The sequence below is a fragment of the Oncorhynchus nerka genome, unplaced genomic scaffold (genome assembly GCF_034236695.1).
Source record: "Oncorhynchus nerka isolate Pitt River unplaced genomic scaffold, Oner_Uvic_2.0 unplaced_scaffold_4___fragment_2___debris, whole genome shotgun sequence".
NCBI lineage: Eukaryota > Metazoa > Chordata > Actinopteri > Salmoniformes > Salmonidae > Oncorhynchus > Oncorhynchus nerka.
The window spans coordinates 298401-319048 of NW_027040459.1; the positions used below are offsets into that span (position 1 = coordinate 298401).

The window sequence follows — 20648 nt, forward strand, 5'->3', positions numbered from 1 at the left end:
TCACTGATTTCCTTATATGAACTGTAACTCAGTCAAATCTGAAATTGTTGCATTTATATTTTTGTTTAGTATACATATATTTTTTAATCAGCCTGTATGGCTTTCCTATCTTGTTTGATGTGAACCACATTCTTTGTTACATCATGATGTGTTCAAAGTGCGTCAATCTATCCCTTGTCATACAGCTGTCTGATTGTCAATTTCTAGTGTACTGACAAGTCTGAACCCCTTTCTGGGTATGGAATGATAGAAACATTATAGATACAGTAGCTTTCTGTTTAACATCCTTATGATCATCAATACATCCTAATGTGTTTGCACAAAAAGCTGTCTTTATCATACAGCAATGTGCAAGGGTTTGCCCGAAAATCTCAATTCTTTACTGTATTCTAAGGGTACTGATGGAAACCAGCTTCATTGTTACATCATGTGCTCCCCTCCCAGTCCTCCTCTAGACAAGAGTGGGGAAGAAACCAGAGAGCAGATCTCCCCCCTCTGCTCAGCCAGCCAATCAGATCAGCCAGCTGGCTGGAGTTGAAGGGCTCTGAAAGTATAAAACTGAAGTGCTCCTCACAGAGAAGTAGGAGCTTGAGATCTAGTAACCAACTGGAAAGGGAAGGGTGCACACTTTGCGTGCCTCTGCAAACCACCGGAGGATAAAACCAACCAAAGAAACCGAGTCAACGAACTAACAAACAAAGGAAAGCAAGCGACAATGAAGACAACACTAGTAACTGTGACTCTGTGCCTGGTCATTCTGATGGCCACCGGCAACCCCTTCGAGAGGAGAGGAGGCTTGGCCGCTGGCGGGAAGGAGAAGAGGGTGCAATATGCGGCGTGGGACGATGTGAACGTGATCGCCCACGGCCTGCTCCAGCTGGGTCAGGGGCTCAAGGAGCATGTGGACAAGACCAAGGGCCAGATGAGGGATATCACTGCCAAGCTGAAGGCCTTCAACGGTACCGTGGCCGACCTGGGCAAGGAGGGTCAGAGGCTGCAGGCGGAGGGCGATGCACTGAAGGCCCGGGCCCGGGGGCTGGAGGACAGGGAAGTCCAGGTACTCAACGTGACGGCCGAGCTGAGGGAGAGGACAGAGGAGATGCAGCAGGAGAGGAAGAGGGTGGATGAGCGGATGAACAAGCTGGAGGAGAAGGTGGATGGCATGCTGCAGGGAGAGGGGCTGCCCGACATGAATGCAGGCAACTACAGCGATGCCCGCATCATTCAGGTAAGGTGGGAATCCAAGACTATTTGGGGATACTTTGTTTTTCTGTTTGAAAAAGCTATAATACAAATTGCGCATTTGATGTGAAAGGAGAGCAAACGACCTGAGAAAGTTACTACTGACAAGACAGACTGAGCTGATTTGCTGCATATCTCCCCCTTCTGTAAGCTTACTTCTCTGCAGTTGCCATTGTATCCAATCATTTCAATTGTATGAAGGCATTACCAATTATTATTTTTTTACAGTAAACAGCCTGGCCTATTCATTCACTGTGCTACATGACAAAACATCACAGAAAAATAGATGAATTGATTAACATCAAGTCATGCTTAATACAGTAAGTTACTAGTAATATACATCAGTCCTGCATAATAGTTTGACAAATTGCCTATTCGCTACCACTACCCATCTTCAGAAAAACAAGTGGAGGGGGGCCGTGTGATGCACTTTGATGGACAAGAACATATGGTCTGGCGTTATTTCCATTGACCCAAAGATATTCAGATTACAGTAAAGAAAGATCTCCAGCAAACCCTTGAGTCACTGGGACTGTACAGAAGGCACGCCAGTGGGTGTGTTACTATTGTGCTGAAGAGCTTGGACTATGTGCAGAGAGAGAACGCAAAATCTTGCCAGACAAAAGGAACTGCACGCCTAATTTTAAAACCGTGATATTTGGAACATGGTCCAATTTAGGAAAATGTCACGCTTGATTTTATAAATGGTTTACAGCTGCAATAGCACCTGAACTCGAAATAATTTATTGTTATGGCCATTTTGGTGGGAGGGATGGAAAACCCCGAGTTATGTAACCAAACCACCCGGTTGGAAAATACAAATACCAGCGTTGATTTTGGACATGTGCTCCGAAGGATATGAGTTGTGTTTTCTGGATATAGTCTAGTAGGTCAATGTGGGCTAGTCATGTTATAAGTAACCTAGGCTACTTACAATTACGTCACAGGAGAAAGACTTACAGGGTACCCTTTCTGTTTTCTTTCAGTGGATGCTGGAAGCTCAGAATAAACGTATTGATGACCTGGTCAACAGAATCCGACTCCAGCAAGATAAACTTGACAAGCAGAACGTGCGCATCAGAACCCTGCAAAACCAGGTGTGGAACACAAGTCCATTTTAAAATGTATCATGATTTATGCGATTGTTTTGTATGAATTATTTAAAGCTTTGTTTTCTTGCTCCCTCAGATTCAGCTAACAAAAGAGAGACCAGCATTCAGGCGTAAACCAGAGGAGGCCGTTCACAATGGTAGCATTGAGCAGCGCGACTCACCCATCGGTAAGTAAAACCAAGCTTCCTGTCGAATCCGTTGACTCAATTTACTTTTAAGACACCCAGACAAACACTGACCTCCCGTCCCATGCCATCTGCTTAGGGACAGTAAGATGCTTAAAACGTCAACTTTAACTGGAGTTGTTCCTACATTACTTGAAGTATAGGCTTATTAGCTTTAATCATCAGATTATTGTATGCACGCATTTTACTGCCCAAAGCTCACGAGAAATTGTGCACAGATGATTGATTACTTGTCTGATGGAATCCCAATCTGATGAATCCCAGTCGGAGCTTGTTTTTTCGCAAGTTTCCAGTTGTCTTGAACGCACTGAAGCCATAATTCGGAGATGTCTGATTTCCCAGTTGTTTTGAACGCGACATTAGGGACATTTTTCCATGTAAATTCAACAACAAAAAATGTGATGTGATGACGTTGAATCAATGTGGAAAACTGATTGGATTTGCAAAAAGTAATCAACATAGTGACATTTTGTATTTTTGTCACCCAAATTTTAACCTAAATCCAATGATTATTTGGTTGATTTCATGTTGAATTAATGTTAGTTGACGACTCAAAACAAATGAACTGACATCTGTGCCCATTGGGTGTTTTTCATTAGGTTCACAGAAAATAGCATGTATTCACAGTCAGGAAGTGTACATTAAGTGAGGCTACTCCCCGTCTTACTCAATACTGCAGTGCAGTACTTGTAAAAGTGATCATGAGCTCCTCCACCTACAGTACACCCTACGTCAGGCAGCTGTTCCCATCTGAAATGTACTACAGCGGCCTACTCATCACGTGGGCTTTCATCAGGGCGGTATAGAGTTGGCTCATGGTTTCTGGCAATGGAACAAGGATTTAGGGCTAACTCGTGGCAAGTTCCTGTTTAGTCCTCAGAGGGGTGGTCACACTAAAAATCCAGCATGAAGGGATATGAATGAATCAATAGGAAATTAGAAGAGTTTATAATCCCTCTGAATGATCCCTATGCAAACCATGCCACTTCATGGATGTTGGTCAGATCTGCGATTGACCGACTCGAGTTAATTGAAGAAGAAAGTACCATTGTTATACAATTTCAATATATTCCCTGTTAAAAACAAGTAATGTATCGCTCTCTCTCAATCACAAGCAACATCATTCGTGGTTATATCAAAATATTTCCCACTGTCTGATAGCCACTAAATGAAGTAGTTGAAAAGTGAACCCGGAGCTTGGAGATGCAGTCGCTCAGGCGAACACAATGAGTCCTCTCACAGCAAGTTCTGACAGCAGGATTTTTAGGAATGTTATAAAAGAAACAAGTCCTCTGGCTGCACTTCCATTGAGGGAGAGTTCAGCAGTCTCGGACAGTGTTATCTCAGGGTCACAATAGACCCCGATCACTGAGGGATTACAGATCTGACAGAGCTCGGGGAGGGGTGAATTTCAAAATCTAGTATGCTATGTTCTTCAGATTAGGTCCTCTGGGCCAGAGCCAGAAAAAAAGTCATAACAGAAAATGGAGGTGGTCTAATTTTGTCTGGTGAACTTTGCACACACATCATTTGTTGTTTTTGATGACACGGACTGCCTTGCTCCATCCTTCCAGCTCTCCACTTTGTACTCCTTCCCATAAAACAAATAATCGCCCATCCCTCAGGAATGTCCAACCGTTCCCCCAGATCTGTCAGAGAAGCCAGCTGTCCACCTTCTCCCCTCCTCCATCCCCGTAGACCCCCGCCTCTTCAGGCCTAGATGAATGCAACTGTGCCAAAGTTGAGGAGAACCCCTCTGAACGCAAGGCAAATTACAACTACCCATCGCTAACCAATAGAGCTCATGCCTCGCCTAGAAGGGTCATTCCAGAAGAGGGATGTGTTGCGGTCCCGTGGTCGGCACTCATGTTTGTACTTGAAAACAAATATCAACCAAGTCAAACCGATATTGATTGATTGGTCCCAATTTCAATCTTGAATCATAGTTTAGGCGATTGGTGCAGACAAAGAGCATCATAGCGGATAAACATGTGCAGTATCTCTCAAGTCAGCATCATATAAACGTGAACTATTTTCTGGAAAACACTTAAGGTTGTGCTGTGCACTAACTCATGCCTTATCAGGCACATTACATCCAATGGGCTCCCCAGGCCTTTTGTTGACGCTGTCTCTATCCCATATAGCGACAGCATGCTCCTAGCACTCTCTGAGCATTCCCTTTGCATGCAGTGGCCATGCACTTCTGTCACTGACTGGCTGCTGTGCATGTGAGGGAGGTGTGACAAACAGGAGGGGAGGGGGAGGACAGAAGGGGGTAGAGGAATGCGAGTTGCCAGGCAGCTGAGGTGGAAGTTTGCTTGGGAACTGGGAGAAAGGTCATGTTTACTACTAAGCAAGGAGCTGCCCCCCCCCCCCCCCCCCAGTTCAGACTAGGGCACAACACATTAACTCTTTCTGTGTTAGGGTATCCAACTATTGATTAACACACTTCACGATAAGGCCCCTTCTTTTTCGCAAGCATTCATATACCCAGAGAGCTACAATAGAGAAGTCAATGATAGGGATCCCAGCAGTGGAGGCTGGTGGGAGGACCTATAGGAGGAGGGGCTCATTGTAATGGTTGAAATGGCATAAATGAAACCGTATCAAACGGTATGGAAACCACATGTTTGATTCCAATGACGGCCTACACGTGTAGGCTGTCATTTTAAATAAGAATGTGTTCTTAACTGACTTGCCTAGTAGCATACTAAAATAAAAAATGTTTGACTCCGTTCCTTTAACTCCATTTCAGCCATTACAATGCACCCGTCCTCTTTATGCTCCTCCACTGGATCCCAGATAGGGAAACCAGGTGGATCCTGATTCCTGAACATCTGACCTAGTTATTAAGTGAAAGGTAGACCATGTTCTCCAATAATGTCCATACAAGTGTGAAGTCTCTCAGTAGAAAACAGTGCCCAGAGTTTTTATTTTCTAGTTGAATTAATCATTTAGAATGTATTTTTATGTTGATTTATATTTGTTCCAGTGTAGAGGAAAGGCCAAAGCACTGTTAGGACACGGACATTGACGACGTGCACTGATACTAACTATTTGAGATACGGTGTGGACAAACTGTGAACCATGTTGTATTTTTGTTCTTTCAGAGATGGCCTCCGATTGCCATGAGCTGTTCCTGAAAGGTGAGACGGCCAGTGGCGTGTACACCATTCAGCCATTAAACTACCAATCCTTTGAAGTCTGCTGCGAAATGACAGCCGGTAAGTGGCATTAGCCAGGGTTATACCCTTGTGTTCTATTTACAGGGCTTAACTAGCAATCGTTAACTAGTCCAACAACCAATCTTTATCTTCAGGCAAAATGATAGCTCAGAAGCCCCTATAGGGGACAAGTCACCGTATAAGGTTTCCCTGTAGCGTAGTTTTTAAACACATTGTATCACTACATGTATGACAATTGGCTGTGGTAAATTGCTCATGGTCAAGACTAATCCAACTACTCTTCCTCTTTCCAGAAGGTGGCTGGACTGTGATCCAGAGGCGCCAGAATGGCTCAGTTGACTTTGACCAGCTATGGCTGGCCTACCAGAGCGGCTTTGGCAGTCTGAGTGGTAAATAAATCCTCTTATCTTTTCTCATCTCCCTCACTAAATTCCACTGGTGCTAGCTAGCGAGGTCACGCCGAGGTTCGGACAGTACCACCTGTAGCCACAGCATAGAACAGTACAGCGCAGCGCTCTTGATCCGAAAACCTCCCAGTTCAGTTTGATTAGCAAGTATTGATACTAACACTAATGCAGGATTGTAGATGTCAAGATCGAGAGATCAGGTGGATCTTGATATGGCAGGTTTGGCACAAACAACCATCTAATCTGCAGCTTTAATGACACTGGTGGCTTTAGGTGCCCGGAGTGACCAAATCGCATGTTCTATTCCTTTTTAAATTCCATTAAGTGATTACCGGCCTCATTACGATCAGATCTTTTAAATTAACGAAGACACATGTAGGCAGACTTTGCACACGCTGCCACAGCCACTGCTTAGGTCTGAACCCTTTCTTTTTGAATCTCTCTCTCACTAGGTGAGTTCTGGCTTGGTCTTGAGAAGATGCACGCCGTGGCCAAAGACATGGACTACACCCTCAAGGTCAAGTTTTCCGACTGGATGGATGATTCTGAGACGGTCCAGTACCCCATCCGTCTGGGCGGGGAGGAGAGCCACTACGCCCTCCACATCCAGGAGACCTCCATCGGAAACCTGGAGAGCTCCCTGGCCACCGAAGCCTCCGGCCTGCCCTTCTCCACCCGCGACCAAGACAATGACCAGAAGAGCGACACCAACTGCGCCAAACACCTCTCTGGTACGCTCCTCTTTATCCAAGTTCAAAGTAACTTTTTGTCCGAATTTGATCTTGAGGTCTCAAGATGTATCTCTCAGTAACTCAAATTTGGAATGTAGCACCAATGCCAATCTAACTAGATGTTTGCGCTCTTTCCCCAGGTGGCTGGTGGTTCAGCAACTGCGGACGCTCCAACCTGAACGGGCGCTACTTCATGAGCCCTCCTCCCAAACAGAGGCATCAGAGGAAGCAGGGGGTTTTCTGGAAGACCTGGCGTGGCCGATACTATCCCCTGAAGACCACCGTCATGATGATCGCACCCATCGCGATCGAGAACAAGTCGTAGGGAAGAGACCCAGCAATCTTCCGACTTTTCTCTTCTTAAACTGAAACACCTTTAGAGGCGGTTGGCCGACGAGTTAGGTTAGCGACCTGCTCATCCCAGGCCTCGCCCACTTAGGCTTCCAACAGAGCCAAGGCCATCATAAAAGCCAAAATGAACTCATAGTTGAATGGGCTCCCTGTTTCCAAAGCTTTGTTTTTCGAAAGTCTTCAAGTTTCTCAGCTACAGACACAACCGAACAATGCAGAAATGTCTGTTTTAAGAAGTGAAGAAGTACATGTGCATCAGCCTTAGTGGAAATGAATGGCACAGAATGAGGCGAGTGCCAACATGTGTTCTGTGTTCCAAGAAACAACGCATTTTCTACATGTGGAGACTCATCTGACAGATGTTTTTAAATGCAAGCGCTCCACCCAGATGTTGAGCAGTGACATCTAGCTAGAATACGGTGTTGTCAGCATGAACACTGCCCTCCACTGCAGTTGTACAAGTGGGGCAACTGTGGAGTTTATTAATCCGATTGTATGGACCAAAATGGTGACTGAAACAATTAGTTGTTTTCCACATGAACGTAATGGCATTAGCTATTCAAAGGCATTATGTAAATAAATAATCAATGTAAACTAGGATTACAGAAAGTGTGTTAAGAATTTTTAAACAATAATGGTTTCTTTGTCTACATTTGCCTGTTCCTCTATGGAGCAAAGCACAATTCCAGCCTTTTGTACAAAGTCACTTTTTATTTTTTTATTTTTTTTATTTTCCTGCAGTTTTATTTTGAATCAAAGTAAGCTCCTGCTCCACTGTTGTGTTCTAGTGGAGACGTTTTATTCCTCAGTCATATTGACTGCATTTAAAATGACCAGAGTCGTTTCTTTCTGTATGATGAACCTTCACTGCAACCCGTTGTCACATTCTCTAGTGTTCTTTGTCGATGACTTTGAGTTTTTTTCCCTTTTTTATTTAAAAGCTTTAAAGAATCTTTATATATTTCTGGTATTGTCTGTTTGTAATTTATATAGTCTATTTTATGTTTGTCAGTTGTAAAATTGTTGTTTTTCTTTTAAAGAAAATAAACTGATTTTTGGCTTCAATAGGAGTCAATAAAAATGATTTAAAGAACCAATATTGTCTGAGCTCTGATCAAACACACTGCTGCAGCTGTAAATACAAAACCAGAAGTGAGCCAAGTATGCAGTCAGAATGAAGTAATATGTCAGACAACTTCAAATGAACATCCGTAGCTAACCCAAAAACAGTCAAATGAATATGGTAGCCAACTTGAAAACTAGGGGTTTTCAAACTTTTCTTGCCCAGGGACCCCATCATATGTTAGCAAAAAATAAAAAGTCATGTCTTGACTTCTCATCAGGTGAATGATAAATGTCAAGTAGAAGTAAAACATTTTGAAATGAATAGATTTGGAAGACAGTTTTCATACTTTCAGTTTATAAAAAAGGTATCTTGCCAGGGGAGAGATTTTGCTGTTGTAAAGCACATTTTCTGCAATTCTACACATATTTCCACTGAGCTGAGAGAAAATGTTGCTGATTTCCTGCAATTTATGCATTTTGCAATGGCTAACGCTGTGTGCCTCTGCTCAAACATATCAAAATCAATGGGCATGCTCGATTCTCCCTTTTTAATTTTTTAGTTCTCAAAGATGGTATTATTTTTAAAATATGTATAGTTCAATATCTTTTCTGCAAGCATTCTATCTGGTTTTGGTTGTTTAAGTTGACACTGAAATTGCCCACCTAAGACTTTTCTATAAAGAAAAAAAACCCAGTAATCAGCTCCAATGACTGCAAGTTCCTCCATATTAAGGGATTTCGAGATGTTGGCAATGACGCCATTTAAATAGGCTCCCGAATGGTGCAGCGATCTAAGGCACTGCGTCTCAGTGGTAGAGGCGTCTCTACAGACCCTGGTTTGATCCCAGGCTGTATCACAACTGGCTGTGATCGGGAGTCCCATAGGGTGCCGCACAATTGGACCATCGTCGTCCGGGTTAGGGGAGGGTTAGGCCGTCAATAAGAATTTGTTCTTATCTGACTTGCCTAGTTAAAGGTTAAATAAATTTTAAAAATCTAGACGGATGAACAGGAACAGCTAGCGTGCTAAACTGTTCCTTTAGACTTCCAATTGTGCCAATGCTAGTTAAAACAACCCTAACTTCCTTCATAAATGGTATCCAAAATGGTATTCTACTGTAGCTAGCGGAATTCATAAAAATGATCATTTTTCACATAAATTCCCCAAAATATTTTCCTCAAAGAAATAAGTAAGATCGTGGACCCGCTGCGGTACCTCCCGCAGACTAGGGTAGCCAACTCGAAAACAGTCAGGTGAACGTAGTCTTAAAACTCCATCCAACACAGATGGTAGGTCAGCATGAGATACTTGATTGGAAAATGGATAAGCAGACTAGCTAACTAATCCATCCCATTCACACACAGAGGGTTAATCAGATCTTTGCATACTGCCTGGCAGGTGATAGAGGAATGTCCTGGCCGTGCTTAAGCTTGCCTTGCGCTGCGCCCCACAGCCAAGAGACAGGCCCTAACTCTACCAGCTGCATCCCCCATCTCTACTAGCAAATGGTTCCCAATGTGAAGATTCCCCACAAACAAACTACAGAGACAAACGTGTCATAGTGCTGAACAGGGACGGGCTGCTGTGTCAAGGTATGTTTGCTTTTACAAAGTGAGGCTGAGTAAGGGTTCCTCCAATTAGCGGTATTGATTGAAATTGAGCTGACACAGAGCCGAGTTCAAACGTGCTTATTATCAAATCAATATGGGTTTTGTTTTTTTTTTTGCCTCAATTTCAATGATTTATTTGCATATTACCAGGCTTGATAATATTGCATTTGATCAAGACTGCAGTACTGAAGCCATTCCATCATCGTAAAAGCAGTGAAGCTCTTGGCTTGCAACTCCCATTTTTCCACCACAGTAAGGAAACATAATATTTCACCAATTCGCCTTAAATTGCAGCCACTCATAAAATCTGGATGGAATACCTGAGGGAAAGAAAACAACTTTCCCTAGGCAGGCTAGGGTTGAGACAGAGACACGTGTTAACAGTATCCGTGCATAGTGTCTTAGAAGCACCATGCACGTGGACCTCTTGTATTCTCCCAGAATTAACAGCTAAGTCATCTTAAAACAAGCTATGTCCAGAGGCTTCCTTCCGTCAACTTCAATGTCTCACACCTCTGATAAATCTGGTCAGGTGTTAGGCTTTACGGCTAATGTGCGTTCTAACACCTTCAGAGAGAGTGAATGACAGGAAGGGGCATCCAATGCCCAATGTCCCACTGTTCGTTATTGACCTCGATCAAATGCTAGCTCAGGTGGAGTTTTCCTTACTCAATCTTGTTCTGAGGGCAGTTCTGCCTCGAAGGGCAGAACAAACGGCATTCTGCCTGGGTGCCGATGTGACTCTAGCCAATTGGTCATTTTCTTTCTGTGACAATCAGGCTATTATTCTGACTTTCAAGAGTCAAAATTCACTGTCCGGTAGGGATCATGCACACATGGAAAAGAAAAACTCTTGAGATGCATTTTTCATAGAGGATGACAAATCAAATATGTTGTCGTTGTCATCAATAAAAAGGTAGCCAAAGGGTAAACCGTTACTTTGACTATCCATTCACTCATAAACTATTTCGAGCTGCAGTTGAACGTCTCACCCTCTGAAACAGGTGCTCAAAATGGCTACCAAAGCTTCATGCGGTGGTCCACATGGACTGCAGTCTACTCAGTAACATCAAGGCATCTGCAGCGTCAATCACGTTCAAGCGCTCTCGCTCCCAGCAAGCTCATCTATAAAAATGCAAGCGTCGATCCCTGGCGGCCATGGCAACTGTCCCCCTCCCAAAGGGAAGGTGGATGCATGAGTACTCAATGATTAAAAGGTGCTTTGCTGTTCCAAAGGGAGATGTCTTTCCCGCTCTGCAACAAACTAGGAGGGTCAAAGAGGAGAATACCTGCTCACGTGGAAAGATGAATAGCCCTGAGATGGAGCGTAGTTTCACTGTGTTTAAGATATCAATCACATCGTAGTTGACCATTGACACTCACGCTTGTTATCATGTACAATATGACACATTGAAGCAGAAGCGTGTCTATATATCTATCCATCCATCCATCCATCTATCTTTGTTCATGTTCATCTAGGACAAATGAAATAACAACAAAGAGCGGAGATTTCATTATACATTTATTCATCGTCATGTATAAATTTTATTCAGGTGGTAAAAAGCTGTTTAAGACTCGGCTGCTCACACTTGCATCGTTATTGGAGTAAAAAAAGAAAATAACAGCATGATCAGAAGTCAGAAGTACTTTGGCAAATATTGTATCTTCAGAGGGCAAGCCGACACCTTGAGCAATGTAATGCGAGGCGAGATTAGAGAAAGGGCGCAAAAATGACTTTATATCAATGAGGGACTTCGTTTGACGCTCATTATAAAATAATAAGAATCCATACAAATATTTTATTTTAACAATACACACTTAAAATAGTTGATGAATGCAAGTAGAGGCAGGGTCTCTTCCGCTAGACATTACACACCACATCCAATGCTTAAACTCACAGTATGTATTATAGCTATATTCTTTCTCTCTGCCTGTCTGTCTGTCTGTCTATATTCCATTTCCTGTTTGAGGAACCCCACTCCTACTACTGACTTGAGTGAATAAAATGTAGGAAAAAGAAAAACATTTGGCAAAACAATCATGGTTCCAGTGAAGAGGAAAACAAGGGAGAGTGATTGCGGCTCAGCCTCCAGATAATGTTGTCCTCCTTTCATTCCACAGTGAAACTTGATAACACTGCCTTGGATCACCTTAGGTAACCTAACCCTACCCCCCACCCTAATGTAGGGGCGAGAGAAAGGAAGAATGGGAGAGCGAGAGAGAGAGAGAGAGAGAGAGCAGGCAACAGAGAAAGAGAGGGAGAGAGCTAGCAACAGAGAAAGAGAGGGAGAGAGCAGGCAACAGAGAAAGAGAGGGAGAGAGCAGGCAACAGAGAAAGAGAGGGAGAGAGCTAGCAACAGAGAAAGAGAGGGAGAGAGCTAGCAACAGAGAAAGAGAGGGAGAGAGCTGGCAACAGAGAAAGAGAGGGAGAGAGCTAGCAACAGAGAAAGAGAGGGAGAGAGCTAGCAACAGAGAAAGAGAGGGAGAGAGCAGGCAACAGAAAGAGAGGGAGAGAGCAGGCAACAGAGAAAGAGAGGGAGAGAGCTAGCAACAGAGAAAGAGAGGGAGAGAGCTAGCAACAGAGAAAGAGAGAGAGAGAGCAGGCAACAGAGAAAGAGAGGGAGAGAGCAGGCAACAGAGAAAGAGAGGGAGAGAGCAGGCAACAGAGAAAGAGAGGGAGAGAGCAGGCAACAGAGAAAGAGAGGGAGAGAGCAGGCAACAGAGAAAGAGAGGGAGAGAGCAGGCAACAGAGAAAGAGAGGGAGAGAGCAGGCAACAGAGAAAGAGAGGGAGAGAGCTAGCAACAGAGAAAGAGAGGGAGAGAGCTAGCAACAGAGAAAGAGAGGGAGAGAGCTAGCAACAGAGAAAGAGAGGGAAAGAGCAGGCAACAGAGAAAGAGAGGTGGAGGCATAATGGAGTGAGATCTCCAGTTCACGGTAAATGTGGGGTGGATGGGCGTGGCTGCAGAGTGCGAGGTCTCTATGCCAAGGTTGAGGGGTTATCGGGGGGAGGGGGGAGGTTCACCCCGGTTTCAGAGGTATTGTTGTAGAAAGTGCAGCAGCATGATCTCATAGTGTTCTCCTGACTCTGGGCAGCGAATACTGTGTCGCTCGTTGGGGTAGACCTGCAAAACAACAGAGGAAAATCAACCACTAATTCCTGCTTCAGTACATACTGTACAGCACATGTGACTCCAGCTACCTACAATCTGCAATGTTCTGAAAATATTCCCTGAAACCCATTCATACCAAGAAGCTGTACACTAATAAAGAGGCCCAACTTTCTGGTCTGCTGGCTTTCATTTTTAAGTGACAGTTTAGTCATAAATTAAGACATTGGCTTCATGCTATATAGGCGCATACCAGTGTATGTTTCTGGGCCCCACTTTGACAGCACATGGAAGAGACTGTAGCAGTATTTTCTCTAATTGTGCAACAATGTTAGGGAGAAAATAATATGGGTAGCGTAGAGATAGTTGATGCACAGTAGTTACCCAACTGTTGCATTCCAACACTGAGGCCCTACAGTATTTTAAGCAAATCTGTCCAATTTGACAGCTGCACTGTGTTATCGCATTGTCATTACGTCAACCCAAGTGATTAAGATTATATCCAGCAGAAGCTGCTATGCCTATGGCCCAGTGGCTATACATTATCCATAACCTGCCATTAACGCTGATTCTAGAAATGTGAAAAACGCATTAATAAATTGTAGAAAAAGTCAAATACTAGCCTGTAGCTGATATGGCTTCCCAGCGCGGATTATTTGTGACACCAGGAAGTTGGTGTGGAAAAAGTGCACATTCTCGTCGAGGAATCCGTGTAGAATCAGCAAGCGGTTTGGCCTGTTAGGACAAGGAGAGGGTTTCAAAGGGATGGAAATGGACATAAAATGGACATTTAAATTTATACTATACAATAGTAAGTATATCCTGGGTTTTTAAAATGTATACAGATGTATACAGGGTATGCAACTTTCACTGGGCACGAGGGGGACATGCCCCCCCACATTCTGAAATTGCATTTTTGTCCCCTGCAGTTTTATCATTGGAATGTGACTCTTCTTTTTTTTTAAACAATGAGGCAATGGTGTGCTTTAGGACCATGCGGACGCCTCCGAGCAGTCGGGGAGGCTGTTTGGAGTGTTTATCCGAATAGATAAAAAAATATATGTGTGTGTCCCCCACTTCTAAAACCAAAGTTGCACCCCTGTAGAAATGTCAATGGTGAAACTCAATAACATCCCATCTGTCCTTGAAATTTGAGCCGAGACATTTTTCGCTCAAAACCCATGCCCGTTTTTAACCAACAATGATGAACAAAATGGAAAGTAAAACAGAATTGTGCGATCATGTTACAACACCTACATCTGACCTCGAGGGCCTACCATTATACCCAGACCACAAAAGTGTTATCTACAGTATATATATATATATAGATAAGTAAGCTATTCTTATTTCTTAGATTCGTTGAATTGTAGAGTGCAGTAAACTGGGACTGACTCGCTGGGCAGCTTGTCCACGTGCAAAGCCACGGAGCCCTCCTCGTAGCCCTGCGGGTTGTTCTCAGGAGTATCCATGTAGCGCTCCGTGTAGCCCGTGTCGTACGCCATCCACACGGTCACCGGGGCACCCGCTATGGCCACCTGAAAGGAACAACAACTTTGCCATTTTTTTCTCTCATTTATTTGACTTGTTTATTTATTTTCAGTTAGGGACAGCACAGAAACTCCCCAGATACAGGTGTGCCAAGCCTTGTAGCGTCACACCCAAGAAGACTTGAGGCTGTAATCACTGCCAAAATGTGCTTCAACAAAGTACAGAGTAAAGGGTCTGAATACTTATGTAAATGTCATATTTCTGCTTCTTTTCTTTTTTTTAAATACATTTGCAAACACATTTTAAAACCCGTTTTTTTATGTGTCATTGTGTAGATTGATGAAGGGGAAAATATTATCTCATCCATTTTAGAATGGGGCTGTAACGTAACAACGTGGAAAAAGTCAAGGGTTTTCTTTGTCATTATAGGGAAGGAGCCAGGGACTAAAATGGAACTGGTCCTTTATGACCTAGCAATAATAGTGAGATTGTGTAGATTGATGAAGGGGACTTTTTTTTAAATTTTATAGCCTGTCCTGCTATTTCTCCCTCCACAGCCTCCATTGGGAAAGACACAATTAAGACATTGACACATTGAAACAAAACGTCACACTTCAGTTTGCGCTAATTTCCAGCATTAGTGGTTAGCGCAAAACGACAGGTCGAAGCACGATTTCTGTCAAGCAGTAATGTACATATTGACAAGAAGCTGAATAGGCCCCCTATTACCCCTGAAGTGGTGGTGAGAGAGATATACTCTTGTTGATCTTCGCCACAGTGATATGTAGAGCAGTACCACTAAGAACAGGCACCATGAGCTAAGACTACTGATGAGAACTGCAGTGTAGAATGACGTGTAAACCCACAGCGACACCATGAGGACAAACAGAGAAACTACATCTATCCAGAACAGATGTATCAAATCAAACCTATTCCATCTATGGTTCAATCAATCCAGCCCACTCTGATTTTAAGGAGAAGGAAATAGTAGAGGGAAGGTAATGACACTTTGTGGAATGAACCTCAGCCCAGTAAAGATCTAGAGATTCTAGTATTCTATTGTCTCGGGAGTGGTGCCTTTAACTGTGGCGCGTCTCACCTTGAAGACGTTGGGCCTCTGGATGAGGCCCATGAGGGAGAGGAAGCCGCCGTAGGACCAGCCGTGGATGGCCACGCGACTCAGGTCCACAAAGTTGAACCTCTCCGACACGTACTGCAGCCCCTCCACCTGGTCCTCGATCTCCACCTGGCCCTGGTAACACACAGAGTGAGAGCGAGAGAGAGAGAAGGGCGTTAGTCACACCGATAGATCCACATGCCCAGATGGCTTGGGTAGAATGAACATGGTTCTAAAATTCACAAAAGGATTCATAGTCTGGATGAAAGCTGTGTGAGAGATATGAAGTGCACATTCCAAATAGTCACGCCGGCGCTGCCCAATGAATAAATAGTATGAAGTAATATTAATAAATAAAAGGAAGCCAGCATACGGTATATGCTGCACACATGTGCTTTAATGAACACGCACAGCCGGAACAGCCTTGGTTGGCAAGGTGCAAATTTGCCATTCCTATGTCTAAAGTTGAACACGGGCGCCTTAACGCTTAACTACAAAAAGACGGAACCATTTGTATTGAAACAATTTATAAACAAAAAGCAAGATACGGGTTGGAAGGGAAATAGTTGTTTTCGAAAACCAATCCTACCATTTTGTTTTTCAGAGCCCCTTCAAACTCCAGGCCCCTCTGACAGGAGCCCCTCCCGTCGATGACCACCACAGCATATCCCAGGGAGGCCAGGGTGTTGAGGCGCAGGTATTTCATCCCCTTGAAGGAGTTATTCACCAATTGGACCTGTGGATACACACAGGTCCCATTTTCACACCACTGAGACAAACCTAGCAGAGCTGAGCCTCACTAAGGCCGGCCTGAACCATGCTGGAAAAGATCACTCAAAAAGAAAATATATCTTAGCAAGCGCAGTGAGGTTTGGGTCAGCCCTATCGTGAACACGGGACTTCAGCCTTGTACACGTCTTGCTACTGTATGTGAAAAGCAAGGTGACAGAGCTTGGAATGGCTATTTCCTGGGTTAAACAGGAAAGCATTCACTATTATTGCTAGTTACAAACAGGTCATAAAGGACCAGTTCCATTTTAGTCCCTGGCTCCTTCCCTAGTTCCTACCTCGTCGGTGCTCACAGGTCTGACTGGATTTCTATCAGGAATCAGACATACAAGAAAAATGGTATGTCTGAGAGAAGCCACAAACCTGTGGGCCGCCATAGACAAAGAGGACTGTGGGATGCTTCTTGCCAGGCTGGAGGTTGTGAGGCTTGTACACCATTCCGTAGAGCTGGAAGCCCGACTTTCCTGGGAAGTCAAAGATCTCCGGAGATTTGTAGTCTCCTGGGCAACCTGAAATACACACAGCGAAATAAGTACTGATGACATCAATAATTGACTGACATAAAATTGCCCACCTAGCTTAAAAACTGCAATCTGGGATTAGTTTTGCAGCAAAACGACAGCCCTGCTACTCGTTTTAGTATATAGCTGAGGAATGGCAGACATATCAGTGTGGATGACGGATCACCACCTCAAGCTGAACCTCGGCAAGACGGAGCTGCTCTTCCTCCCGGGGAAGGACTGCCCGTTCCATGATCTCGCCATCACGGTTGACAACTCCATCGTGTCCTCCTCCCAGAGCGCTAAGAACCTTGGCGTGATCCTGGACAACACCCTGTCGTTCTCAACTAACATCAAGGCGGTGGCCCGTTCCTGTAGGTTCATGCTCTACAACATCCGCAGAGTACGACCCTGCCTCACACAGGAAGCGGCGCAGGTCCTAATCCAGGCACTTGTCATCTCCCGTCTGGATTACTGCAACTCGCTGTTGGCTGGGCTCCCTGCCTGTGCCATTAAACCCCTACAACTCATCCAGAACGCCGCAGCCCGTCTGGTGTTCAACCTTCCCAAGTTCTCTCACGTCACCCCGCTCCTCCGCTCTCTCCACTGGCTTCCAGTTGAAGCTCGCATCCGCTACAAGACCATGGTGCTTGCCTACGGAGCTGTGAGGGGAACGGCACCTCAGTACCTCCAGGCTCTGATCAGGCCCTACACCCAAACAAGGGCACTGCGTTCATCCACCTCTGGCCTGCTCGCCTCCCTACCACTGAGGAAGTCCAGTTCCCGCTCAGCCCAGTCAAAACTGTTCGCTGCTCTGGCCCCCCAATGGTGGAACAAACTCCCTCACGACGCCAGGACAGCGGAGTCAATCACCACCTTCCGGAGACACCTGAAACCCCACCTCTTTAAGGAATACCTAGGATAGGATAAAGTAATCCTTTACAGCAATGCTCCCCATCTAACCTGACAGAGCTTGGGAAGATCTGCAGAGGAGAATGAGATCAACTCCCTAAATACAGGTGTGCCAAGCTTGTAGCGTCATACCCAAGAAAACTCAAGGCTGTAATCGCTGCCAAAGGTGCTTCAACAAAGTACTGAGTAAAGGTTCTGAATACTTATGTAAATGTGATATTTCTGTTTTTTTTTTTTTTTATACATTTGCAAACAAATTTTAAAACCTGTTTTTTTCTTTGTCATTATGGGATAGTGTGTAGATTGATGAAGGGGAAAAAATATTTAATCCATTTTAGAATTGGCTGTAACATAACAACGTGGAAAAAGTCAAGAGGTCTGAATACCTTCCCGAATGCACTATAACATAAATGCATGATGAGGTAATGGAATGAGGCCTAACCCCTCTCTTCCTAACCTGGGGCTTCCATCATGCTGGCCCAGCACTCAGGAAGGAATGATGTTGATTAATCATTATTGGAACGAGGCCTAAACCCTCTCATCCGGTCACCCTTACCTGGGGCTTCCATCATGCTGGCCCAGAACTCAGGCACCATGTGGAGAGGGTCTCCCTCTGAGGCGGTCAGCTTGTAGACGTGGACACAGGGGGGAGTGCTTACGTTACAGTAGTGGCTGACAAACATGTCAAAGTTCTGCCGAGAGAAGAGAGAGAGAGAGAAAGCGGGATGGGAGAGAGAGAGAGAGAGAGAAAGCAGAATGGGAGAGAGAGAGAGAGGGGGGGATGGGAGAGAGAGAGAGAAAGAGAGAGAGAGAGAGGGATGGGAGAGAGAGAAAGAGAGAGAGAAAGCGGGATGGGAGAGAGAGAGATAAAGCGAGAAAGAGAGAGAGAGAGAGAAAGCGGGATGGGAGAGAGAGTAAAGAATAGCGACAGAGCATGCGGAGAGGAGGGATACAGTGAAAGACAGAAGAAGAGGGGAGATACAGTGATAAGAAGGAGAGAGAGAAGGAGACAGAAGAGATGAGTGGCAGTGAATTAATCTTCTTATCATCACATCGGAGACTGAACGTCACTGGGCCCTGATTTCAAGCCAGCTTTGCTGCTCATCTTATAACGTTAGAGGCACACCTGAAACAAATCACACAACTGATCTAAGACCAGCAGCGTCAGAACCAACTCCCTGTGTATTTCAACATGGGTCCAGATGCCCACACAACAGGCCACGACACAGCATTGTCTACTCGGCCCAATCTGTTCACAGCCAGGGCAAATCCCTTACATTGTAGCAACGTCCATCAATATCCTCTCGATGTCTCTCTATGACACACACAGACAGACACACACACACACACACACAGAATGACCAGATGGTTACACCGTATGACATGAGCAGTTCCACAACGCTCCATGGTGTAACCAGGCTTCTCATAGGGAAGGAATCACAGCTGTCCCTCCCTAAGGTTCTTGTGTGGCATGATCTGATGAAGCGTGGGTAGAGGTTGATTAAGTGCAGTGTGTCAGAGGTCAGGGTTGTTGCAGTGTTTTGACAGTATTACCTACTGCAGCGGTGTTGTTTGGCAAGATGGCTAGTGAATGCAATGCCAGGCGACAGAGGGCTCTATTCCACCAAAACCTGTAGCTCGGTTTCAAGAATGCATTTTGCGGTGAGAGTTGTAATTACAGGGGTGCCAGAGGGGGGCTAGGCACACAAAGGTTTACAAATAGCACCGAAAGCCAGGCAGCCCATAAGCGTTACAAAAATCTAAATGCTGAGCTAGCCTACTACTGTTAGCTCAGTCCCAAAGAGTAAACGTATACTCCCTACCCTGCGTTATTAGAGAAAGGGCTAAGGGTAATGCTAACGTTAGCTAAATCATATTTTGTCGCGTCCGTACCTTACTTATGGAGCAGCTGTGGGAGAAGCCAGGCTTGGTGAGTCTGACCACGTCGCCAGGGGACTGATAGCTGACCACATAGAGGTGGTGCTCCAGGGGAGTGTCTCTAGTGCCCTGGAAGTACACCAGCTTAGAGGCCTCATTCACCCAGATCTACAGGGACAGAGGGAGACAGAGAGATACAGAGTGAAAGAGAGAGATACAGAGTGAAAGAGAGAGAGAAGAGAGAAGAGAGAAGAGAAGAAGAGGAGAGAGAAAGAGAGAGAGAAGAGAGAAATAAAGAGAGAGAGAGAGAGAGAGAGAGAGAGAAGAAAGTATGAGCGAAGAGAGCGATGAGAGAGAAGAGAAAGAGAGAGAAGGAGAGAGAGAGAGAAAGAGGTCCTGAGATTTATTTTGACGGCAAAGTACATTATAACTGTAAAATAGCGTGGGCACACACACACACAAATCCATTATAAACATATTCAACACATCAGATTATAAAAACACAGCGACAAGAAGGGCTTTAATCTGATGAACTGAAGTTACTACCTTGGAGCCATGCCTGGCCAACACCTCCCACTCTCCACTGGTCAGAGTCACCTCCTCCTTGATTGCACATTTAAAGTCTCCTGCAGAGGAGGAAGAGACCATCGAGATTTGAGATGCTGTTTTGACGTCCTTCATTAGCATTACTTGACCGACAGTGCGGCAATCTGACACCCCCCTGGATGGCGACCGCAGATATTTCGAGGTCACATCCTATTTGCCTTCAAGATCTCGCCATTCACTTAAACCGGCGACACATACAGATCGGTGATTAGCCCGAGGAAGGAAGGACTAAGCCAGAGTCCTGGATCTGTTTGTGCTGTGACATGGCGATGACAGCAATGACATTGGCAAGACGGAAAAAACTGATCTGAGACTCAAGGCAATTTGACGTTGTTAAAGGTTCTTCAGTCTAATGACTCAC

The 20648-nt window shown here is 44.8% G+C and overlaps 2 protein-coding genes across 3 annotated transcripts in view; one reads left to right on the plus strand and one right to left on the minus strand.

Moving 5' to 3' along the window:
* Nucleotides 1-569: 569 nt before the first annotated feature.
* Nucleotides 570-8310, plus strand: angptl4 (angiopoietin-like 4). The gene is made up of 7 exons (XM_029642279.2): nt 570-1228; nt 2229-2339; nt 2431-2521; nt 5650-5763; nt 6018-6113; nt 6584-6862; nt 7003-8310. The coding sequence occupies exons 1-7, from the start codon at nt 716-718 to the stop codon at nt 7185-7187; spliced, it is 1389 nt and encodes a 462-aa protein (XP_029498139.1). The 5' UTR covers nt 570-715; the 3' UTR covers nt 7188-8310.
* A 3084-nt stretch (nt 8311-11394) lies between these two features.
* The window catches only part of LOC115114213 (dipeptidyl peptidase 9-like), a 30953-nt gene continuing 21699 nt past the window's right edge, over nt 11395-20648 (minus strand). For both annotated transcript variants that reach the window (XM_029642281.2, XM_029642280.2), the window contains exons 13-21: nt 20228-20307; nt 19697-19849; nt 18360-18495; nt 16755-16900; nt 16192-16338; nt 15585-15737; nt 14390-14532; nt 13621-13732; nt 11395-13012 (exon numbers count right to left, since the gene is read on the minus strand). In XM_029642281.2, the coding sequence (XP_029498141.2) occupies nt 12920-13012; nt 13621-13732; nt 14390-14532; nt 15585-15737; nt 16192-16338; nt 16755-16900; nt 18360-18495; nt 19697-19849; nt 20228-20307 (1163 nt within the window). In that variant the 3' untranslated portion in view covers nt 11395-12919. The remainder of the gene's footprint in view (nt 13013-13620; nt 13733-14389; nt 14533-15584; nt 15738-16191; nt 16339-16754; nt 16901-18359; nt 18496-19696; nt 19850-20227; nt 20308-20648) is intronic.